General features: G+C 40.4%; 1 protein-coding gene across 1 annotated transcript in view; it reads left to right on the top strand.

The window, feature by feature from the left end:
* Positions 1–343: 343 nt before the first annotated feature.
* sptlc3 (serine palmitoyltransferase, long chain base subunit 3) overlaps positions 344–10,505 on the top strand; it is a 70,179-nt gene continuing 60,017 nt past the window's right edge. The window contains exons 1-3 of the mRNA XM_062058490.1: positions 344–735; positions 5,864–6,052; positions 6,138–6,329. Of these exons, the coding sequence (XP_061914474.1) occupies positions 625–735; positions 5,864–6,052; positions 6,138–6,329 (492 nt within the window). The 5' untranslated portion in view covers positions 344–624. The remainder of the gene's footprint in view (positions 736–5,863; positions 6,053–6,137; positions 6,330–10,505) is intronic.

Genomic DNA, 10,505 nt, shown 5'->3' with positions numbered 1-10,505 from the left:
AAATGGTCCCTAGTGTGTGAATGTGAGTGTGAATGTTGTCTGTCTATCTGTGTTGGCCCTGTGATGAGGTGGCGACTTGTCCAGGGTGTACCCCGCCTTCCGCCCGATTGTAGGCTCCAGCGCGACCCCGAAGGGAATAAGCGGTAGAAAATGGATGGATGGATGGATGAATATTAACAAAGTAAATGAATACACACTAAATAAAATAAATGAATTTCAATCTCATCCGGCTAGTATCAAAACGATATTGAAGCCGCCAATGGTATCGAATCACTCGATATTTGGCTCGATCCAGCCAGGGCCACGCCCACTCTTACCTTCTCCTGTTGGGGCGGTTGACAAATGTATGTATGTGTGTGTGTGTGTGTACATTACAACATGAAGGAAGCGTTAACTTCAAAATGGACGTCATTTGATAAAAATACGTTGCAAAGTAGCATAAATGAAGCGCGCTAGGGTGGGGCTATAATATCAACCAATAGCGGTAACCACAGCTGAAAGTTCCCTCAGACACTGGGGTGTATTTGAAGGCCAATAGGAGATGATGGTAGGCTGACCTGCCGGGACGCTAAGGAGGAAGTCACCTTGTTACTACCTGCTCCGACTTAGACACAGTCAGCCGCCATGGTGCAAGGGGGAGTATGGCACGACAGACTCCTCATGAAAACTTTAACCCACCCGAACCAGAACGGACTGAAATGCAAAGAGACGCACACCTATGACGACGCGACACAGGTACGGACTATTTAAGGCGAAATTTAAGACATAATAACAAAACGTTACCATGAATTGATTAACGTAGACCCCGACTTAAACAAGTTGAAAAACGTATTCGGGTGTTACCATTTAGTGGTCAATTGTACGGAATATGTACTGTACTGTGCAATCTACTAATAAAAGTTTCAATCAATCAATCAAAAACGCGTCTCGGGCAATATGCTTGACCCCCTAAATGTGACGTAAGCATATACCTGTTTATATTGGATCAAGCTACCTGTACATGATGGTTTTGTTTTCTTGTACTGGAGAGTAACTAAGTCCGCGTCAACTATTGCAGCTACCTTGCATGCAAAACAATAAACATTGCATTAAAACACAAACTATAGACAGCGACCCCACCCAAACCAAGCAGGTTTTTTTTGCCTGCAGGCTGTGGAAATAAAGAAGCGGTTGTCATGTTTGCTTCAACTGATTTCCCACCACCTATTGGCCTGCTTCTGCTTTTTGTCTTTATTGGGGATGTGGATTGTCGCCAGGGTTCTAAGCACATATCCCAGATAAGCAAGTGTACAATATTTACACTGATAAATCTACAGTGCTTTTAAAGGAGTTTTATAGAAAATATGATTAGCTGAAATAATGGTAATGGGTTAGTTTATTTTAAACATGCATACGGTAGTGAAGTGAATTTTATATATATATATATATATATATATATATATATATATATATATATATATATATATATATATATATATATATATATATATATATATATATATATATATAGCGCTTTTCTCTAGTGACTCAAAGCGCTTAGTGAAACCCAAACGGTAGTGAAGTGAATTTTATATATATATATATATATATATATATATATATATATATATATATATATATATATATATATATATATATATATATAGCGCTTTTCTCTAGTGACTCAAAGCGCTTAGTGAAACCCAATATGTAAGTTACATTTAAACCAGTGTGGGTGGCACTGGGAGCAGGTGGGTAAAGCGTCTTGCCCAAGGACACAACGGCAGTGACTAGGATGGCAGAAGCGGGGATCGAACCTGGAACCCTCAAGTTGCTGGCACGGCCGCTCTACCAAGGTTCACAGTTATAAATTGCATGTTCACAGTTACAAATTTTCAACATGTCTGAAAAGGAGTCGGAAGAAGCAGAGATTATTTAATCACAGAGATAACTAAATGGTGAAGTAATAAGTTTGTAAATCGCTTATACCAGGGGTGTCAAAGTCATTTTAGATCGGGGGCCACATGGAGAAAAATCTACGCCCAACTGGGCCGGACTGGTAAAATCACGGCACGGCACGATCGGATTGTTTTCTTTGTTTAAAAATAGAACAAGCACATTCTGAAAATTTAATAATCATAATGTTGTTGTTGTTTTGTTTTGTTTTTTTACACGTACATGTTAAAAAGTTAAAGTTAGAGTACCCATGATTGTCACACACACACTAGGTGTGGCGAAATTATTCTCAGCATTTGACCCATCACCCTTGATCACCCCCTGGGAGGTGAGGGGAGCAGTGAGCAGCAGCGGTGGCCGCGCCCGGGAATCATTTTTGGTCATTTAACCCCCAATTCCAACCCTTGATGCTGAGTGCCAAGCAGGGAGGTAATGGGTCCCATTTTTATAGGCGGTATAGCTCGGTTGGTAAAGCGGCCGTGCCAGCAACTTGAGGGTTCCAGGTTCGATCCCCGCTCCCGCCATCCTAGTCACTGCCGTTGTGTCCTTGGGCAAGACACTTTACCCACCTGCTCCCAGTGCCACCCACACTGGTTTAAAATGTAACTTAGATATTGGGTTTCACTATGTAAAAGCGCTTTGAGTCACTAGAGAAAAGCGCTATATAAATATAATTCACTTCACTTCACTTCACTTATAGTCTTTGGTATGACTCGGCCGGGGTTTGAACTCACAACCTACCGAGCTCAGGGCGGACACTCTAACCACTAGGCCACTGAGTAGGTTATTGCGGTTAAATTGTGTGATAATGTTCATCAGTCAACTCATCGGTGTTGATTTTCAATGTATCAAGTAAAATTACAGTACGTTATTTATGTAGTTTGATAATTTTCCTCGACTGATGTACTAACATCACGCGGTTTATTTATCACCTGTTCAGTGGCCTTGTGGTTAGTGTCCGCCCTGAGATCGGTAGGTTGTGAGTTTAATTCCTGACCGAGTCATACCAAAGACTATAAAAATGGGAACCATTACCTCCCTCAGCATCAAGGGTAGGAATTTGGGGTTAAATCACCAAAATGATTCCCAAGCGCGGCCACCACTGACGCTCACTGCTCCCCTCACCTCCCAGGGGTTGGAACATGGAGATGGGTCAAATGCAGAGTGGTAATTTCACCACACCTAGTGTGTGTGTGTGTGTGTGTGACTATCAGTGGAACTTTAACTTTATTTTGTACATATGTAGCATAATCTACAATGATACAAATAATTGCTATTGCGACATCCAGTGGAAACATTTAGAACAGCTGTTTCTTTCATTAAAAAATTGTAAACTCATCCCGTGGGCCGGATAAAACCTGTTCGCGGGCCTGATCCAGCCCTCGGGCCGTATGTTTGACACCCTTGGCTTATACAATAATATATGCATAAATAATGAAGTAAAGTTGACTGTATTTTTGGGTAATAAGCACAGCATAGATAATACCTTAATTCAGTCCTTCTCAAATAGCGGGGCATGCCCCCCCTGGGTGCGATGTCAGGGATACCTCTGGCTTTTTTGCTGTACCAAAATATGATGAAGCGTATATAGCACTTGGCTTCACTGTAACCATTGTACGAGACCAGGAAAGACCGGTGTGTTGTTTCCTTTAATGTTAATAAGCTTACAATATTATGCGGAGGTATACTTATAACAATTTTATGGACAAATTATACTATTTATAGTCATTATGGAAAATTGGGGGGGTGGCACAAAGTACGGTATGTCCTTCTCCCAAGCGGGGGCATAACAGAAAATATTCGAGAAGCACTGCCTTTATTAAATAAATACAATGTCTTGTTATGTAATTAAGTGTAATTCAACTTTTTTATACCAAGTACCACCTCAAACACTTGGCTCTCCAAGTACTACCATAATGACCAACATTTTAAAATACAGTAATAGTATTTATTAAAACAAGTCAGAGGTTTTATTTAACAAGTATATTTAATATTTTTGGCCACTGTAACATTACACACACAGTTTGAACAGCAACACTGTGTTTGCATATAGGAAAATAAGACACTGTACTTTAATCAAGTGATTCTTTGGCGTACTACTAGATGGAGCCCGCATACCACAGTTTGAGAATCACAGACATAATAGAATGAAGGAGAATCAGCATATAGTAAAAGTAGTAGATCAGCATTCTCCTTTCTTTTACGTTCTAAACCGGTGGTGTTTAAACTACGTCATGAGTTTATTAAGGACTCTGGCCACAGGGAGATTTCAATGCATTTTAAAAGTTAATATCTATGCTGTTGCTTTTCTGCTGTCCTTTGTACAACATGAGTAACTCAGGTTTATGACCACTTATCATGCTTTGACTGTAAATAAATTCAGCATTTACTTATAAGACCCAATGCAAACAACGTTCCCTAGCCATGGTGCAAAAAAAAAAAATCAAACCAACACAAAATGCCAACTGACATGGTCATACATAACACAATATAACATATTTTGTGGATATTATAAAACATGTTCATGCACCATTAAAATAATTAGAATTACACCCATTTGAATCCATTACAGAGCATGATGGGGAAAATGCAAAACACTATTGCCACACTTATTCATGTTTGGCGCATTTTAGCTGCTAGATATTAAAGAAGGTAGTAGTCCAACTTTCACATACTGTTAATATCCAATTATATTAATTATATATATATATATATATATATATATATATATATATATATATATATATATATATATATATATATATATATATATAATTAATATAAATATACAATTAATTAATGCAATAATTATTTGTGATTAATCACATGAGTTAACTTATATTTTTGACAGCCCTAAATACAATGCATACTACATACTTTTGCACATAAACTGTAACCAGCAATGCAACATTGAAGAGTATGCGAGGACATAAACATTAACAACACTAGCTAGATGAACTACAGGGCAGTATTACAGAAACATTTTGACAGCAACATTATTGGTAGGTGAGCCTATCCGTTGAAAAAAAAGTAAATATTCAAACTTACAGCCTATGTCTGAAAGAGATAGTTGTCAGAGCTCTGGGCTTTATTTTAAGATGTGCAGTGAAGCCTTCTTTTTATTTACAAAACAGCCCTACGTGAAGCAGTTAGGTGTTAAAAATCATGGTGTAACTAACAACATCAATGTTTTCCAGTAACGGATAATCTAATCAATTAATATTTCAAACTTTACAACGCCATTGCCATTACCAACAGTGAAAGCCAGATATTAGGAAGTCAGAAAGTCACAAAGTTGAGCTTTTATGTTCTGGATTTACTAAATATTTAGTAAGGGCCAGTACTGTGTCAATTTAACATTACAATATAAAAAATGCTGATGACAGGAAGCTAATTATCACATTTTAAACAACATTCTCTGATTAATTTACTTCTATGAATTTAGTATGTCTACTAAATTTTTAACATTCTGACATACATAAGTCAGTTTTACAATTTGTTTTTAATCCTTGTGCACACTTAATGTTTTGTTAAAACAATTCGCAAGCCTTAGTTGGATTTTGAATGGCCAAACTATTTATTAAAAAGTCTGAAGTTAAATGTTGTTAATATGTAGCTAACTGGGTAGTTAGCTGTTGAAGTGTTGCTCAATCTAGCCATATTGTGTGTTACTGATATAAAAGCTGAGTCATTGTAACAGTTGTGGGTATAATAGTCCAAACTATGTGTATTACCACACTTCTTTGTTTACAATACAATAAAACATAGTGCTGCAAATGTAGGTCACTCACTGTGTTGTAGTAAAATAATAGCACTAATGGTTTCTCATCATAGTATTTAGCACATATTTTGTTAAAGCAGATTTACTGATATAATGCAACCACTTGTATGGAAATCAAGCGATACATTGCTGTCTCTTGTTGTGTAGAAAGGCTCGGAGCCCATTGTCACCTCAAGGCAGCACAGGTTGGAGTCCTCGAAACATGTGCCAGTGCTCGTCGCCGCCTTGTTATACCTTCGCTCATGCATTGTCATTCTTTATGGCCACTTGAGAGGCTTCCTGAGAACAGTTGGCGTAGGAGAGCGCAAATGCACTCGGGAGAGAGAAAAGCAGAAGGTAGTGATCATTAACTTTAATAGCATTAACCTGTCATTTCTAAATCACAAAATATGACTGCGCTTGTTGATCTTTTTTTTTGTAGAAACATGTCCAGGGACCAGCAGTGACCTTTGGGAGACACAGACAGGAAGTTTTCGAAAAGGCCCCCATGCACGTGGCTGTCCTGACGTACCTGGGCTTTGGCATCTGCACCCTCTTTGGCTACTTTAGAGACTTCCTCAGAGCTGTGGGGTTAGAGAAGCGCAATATCGCCCAGGAACGAGAGGAACAGAAGGTACGTTGCAGTCGCTGCAGTCATCAGCATATTGCCCGCATACAGCCATCCTGCAGAGACACACACACGCACATGCACAGTTGGCACAGAGGCGTCTGTGTGCCTTGGGTGTCAACACATTTTGTTTTTCCCTGTTTATATTAAATGTTTGCTCTTTAGCGCCGTCTCCTTCTCAATGCATGTAGCTCTTCACATGCAGTAGTTGTTGCCAAGGGTGAGACGACACACTGCTGGGAGAATCTGTTTAAGACGTAATTAAATCTCAGAGGATTGAAGATCCCACTTTGTTTCTGTGCTTCAGATGCTAGACAAGCCATAAACTGCCACTGTATTGCCATACAGTTGACTTGCTATATAGCAGGGGTGCTCACACTTTTTCTGCAGGCAAGCTACTTTTCAATTGATCAAGTCGTGGGGATCTACCTCATTCATATATATAATTTATACTTACTTATTTATGAAATATATGTTTTGTTAACAAGTTAAAGGTGTTTAATGATAATGCAAGCATGTTTAACACATATAGTTAATATTGTTAATAAATTAAAGGTGTTTAATGATAATACAAGAATGTTTAATACATATAGTTAATATTGTTAACATGTTAAAGGTGTTTAAAGATAATGCAAGCATGTTTAACACATATACTTAATATTGTTAACAAGTTAAAGGTGTTTAATGATAATACAAGCATGTTTAACACATATAGTTAATATTGTTAACAAGTTAAAGGTGTTTAAAGATAATACAAGCATGTTTAACACATATAGTTAATATTGTTAACAAGTTAATGGTGTTTAATGATAATACATGCATGTTTAACACATATAGATTCCTTTCTTTCATGAACACAAGAATATAAGTTGGTGTATTACCTGATTCTGATGACTTGCATTGATTGGAATCAGAGGAGTGGTGCTGATAACGTCCGCATTTTCAAATGGAGGAGAAAAAAAGTCCTCCTTTCTGTCCTATACCACATGAAAGTGGTTGGTTTTTGTCATGTTATTTGTCCAGCTTCCATACTCCTTTGTATACACTTTACAAGAAATACATTGGCGGAAAACTCCGTAGCTTGCTAGCTTGTGCACGCCGGCTTTCTGAGACTCTTAGCGCAGGCAGGATGAAGCAGAGCTTTTATTGTGAAGGCAGGAACTGTGCAGTCGGTCTTTGGAGTTTTGACGGCAGGTACGGCGCTAGAGTCTGTTGAAATAAAAAGTGTTTCTCGCCTTCCTGTCGGTATTTTTTTTCTTAATAATGAGCTGGCAGCAGCCAGCGTCATCTCAGAAGACCCTCGGGTGCCGTGAATGTCAATCAAGTGACGTCATAGTGAAGATTTATGATCGCTCATTTTTAGGACTATTTTTTTAATGCCTGGCTGGCGAACGACTGACACACCCTCCGCAATCGACCGGTAGATCGTGATCGACGTAATGAGCACCCCTGCTGTATAGTATACAGTACCTCAAGTGAGTACACCTCTCACATTTCAGCAACCATTTTGTTATATTTTCTGAAGCCACCATACTATAGAAATTAAACTAAGATATAACTTGGAGCAGTGAGTGCATAGCTTGTATATTAGTATAGCTTAATTGTCTACACAACAAAAAAAAGCAATATCTACCAATGCTATGTGTGTGCGTGCGTGTGTGCGTGCGTGTGTGAGTGTGTGAGACATCCACAAGCTTCTGGTTGAATTTGTACCACTCCTTTTCAAAAAATTGGTGCAGTTCAGCTAAATTTGTTGGTTTTCTGACATGGAATTGTTTCGTCAGCATTGTCCACAAGTTTAAGTCAGGACTTTGGGAAGGCTATTCTAAAACCTTAATTCTAGCCTGATTTGGCCATTCCTTGATCCCTTTTGATGTGTGTTTGGGGTCATTGTCCTGTTGGAACACCCAACTGCTCCCAAGATCCAACCTCCGGGGATAATGATTTTAGGTTGTCCTGAATAATTTGGAGGTAATCCTCCTTTTTCATTGTCCCATTTAAAGCACCAGTTCCATTGGCAGCAAAACAGGCCCAAAGCATAATACTACCACCACCATGCTTGACGGTAGGCATGGTGTTCCTGGGATCCATGTGATGTCAGAGAGAGCGAGAGGAAGCCAATTGATTGTTGGCCGATTGATTGTTGGCCAGAAAGTGTGGGCACCTTTCTCAGGATGCGTCCCCAAAATGCAAGTCCTCGATGCAGGAAGATGCTAGGAATTGTCCCATACTTTTATTTAAAGGGTTTATTTTATTTTATTTATTATTATTATTTTTATTTTTATTTTTTTATTTTTTTTGTTTTTGTTTTGTTTTGGTGTATGTATATGTGTGTATATGTGTGTATATGTATGTAGGTGTATATATGTGTGTGTGTGTGTGTGTATTTGTATATGTATATGTATATGCATGCATGTGTGTATGTGTATGTATGTGTATATACATATATGTATGTATATGTGTATGTGTGTATGTATGTGTAGGTGTGTGTATGGGTGTGGATGTCCGGTGGATCGATTGGCCTGTATGTGGATGAGTTGGGGTAGGTGGGTTGGTGGCCTCTGTGGTAGCTGGGGGTGTGCGTTGTTGTGGTTTACGGGGTAGGTCGCTTTTTTTTGTTTCGGTTTCGGTGGCTGCGGGTGTTTGTACTGCGGACGGGCAGTGGTGGTGATGGTTGCTGTGGTACTGCCGGCGGTTGGGGTCGCTGTGTTGGGTTGGAGTGGTTGGGGGACTGTGGCTGGTATCTGTGCGCTTGTGGGGTTGTGGGGGCTGGTTGGCGTTGGCTTGCCGGCTGGTTTGGGGGCTGGCGTGCGGACGGGGTGCATTGACTTCTTCCCCAGTTGGGGGGCGCCATCCCCTGGCCGGAACTCGTATGGGTACGTTGCTGTGTGGATGGCCGGGATGCGGTGTTTGCATTGGGCATGGGGCTGTGCAGTTTTTCTGCGTTTGGTTGCTGGTATGGGCTCTGCGGGGTTGGGTTGGGGCGGGCGGGGAATGGCTTTGTTTGGCGGGGGGTGGGCTCGCGTGGCGTCACACTAAAGTGGTCTGGTGTGGGTCACGGGCCGTGTGGGGGGGGGCGGCTTCCTGGCCGTAGTTCCTGGTTGTCGGCCGCATGGACTGGGGGGGATGTCCGGGCCCTCTACTCCTCCTACTTATAGCACACACAGTCACACAAATATAGGACTTTGGGGGATTGTCCTGCGGGGAGGCATGGCGGGGGGTTGAGGATGCCTCCTATGGGGCTCCAGTCCTCCTGTCTTGTCCCCTGCTCGTCCATCCCTCAATCTTAGCTGCATATTAGACACTTAGGATTTGGAGGGCTCGGCTTGGTTGGGACCCACCAAGACCTTGATGTCCCCCAATTTTAATCGCATTATTAGTTCCCACAAGCATACATATCTCACTCACGCTACAGTACACGCATCAATAGGGACTGGAGGTCGGCTGTAATGGCTGACCTCCTAATTGTAACTACACAGTAGACACTCTGAGGGCCTTGTACACATGCATGTGGGGGGGTTGGGGTTCGGCGCACCCCTCATTGCCTCGTCGGCCGGCGCGGATTACGGGGACTGCGTTCTGGTGGCCTGCCAGGCTTTTATTAATTTATTATTATTATTATTATTATTTTTTTTTATATATATATATGTATGTATGTATGTATGTGTGAGTGTGAGTGTGTGTATGTATGATGATAAATGGGTTATACTTGTATAGCGCGTTTCTACCTTCAAGGTACTCAAAGCGCTTTGACAGTATTTCCACATTCACCCATTCACACACACATTCACACACTGATGGCGGGAGCTGCCATGCAAGGCGCTAACCAGCAGCCATCAGGAGCAAGGGTGAAGTGTCTTGCCCAAGGACACATTTTTTATTTTATTTTATTATTATTATTATTATTATTTTTTTTTTTTAAATACATTTTATTATTTACTTACTTTATTTAATTTAATTATTTGTATTTGTTATTTTTTATTTAATTGAATTTGTATTTCATTTTATTATTATTTTTTTTTAATTATTATTATTTTTGTTTAATCTTATTATTTATTTGTGTGTGGCGTCGCGCGGGTCTCGCTTCCTGTTGGGTGGGGTCCGTGCCCGTATGGCCCAACCTTGCGCTGTGGGGTCTCTGTTGGCGACTTGATGTGGTGGCGGCGCGGCGCCCGTGTCTGG

This window comes from Entelurus aequoreus, linkage group LG09 (assembly GCF_033978785.1).
Source record: "Entelurus aequoreus isolate RoL-2023_Sb linkage group LG09, RoL_Eaeq_v1.1, whole genome shotgun sequence".
Classification (NCBI taxonomy): domain Eukaryota; kingdom Metazoa; phylum Chordata; class Actinopteri; order Syngnathiformes; family Syngnathidae; genus Entelurus; species Entelurus aequoreus.
The sequence above is the reverse complement of the archived record's forward strand: the minus strand, read 5'-3'. Positions and strand labels throughout refer to the sequence as shown.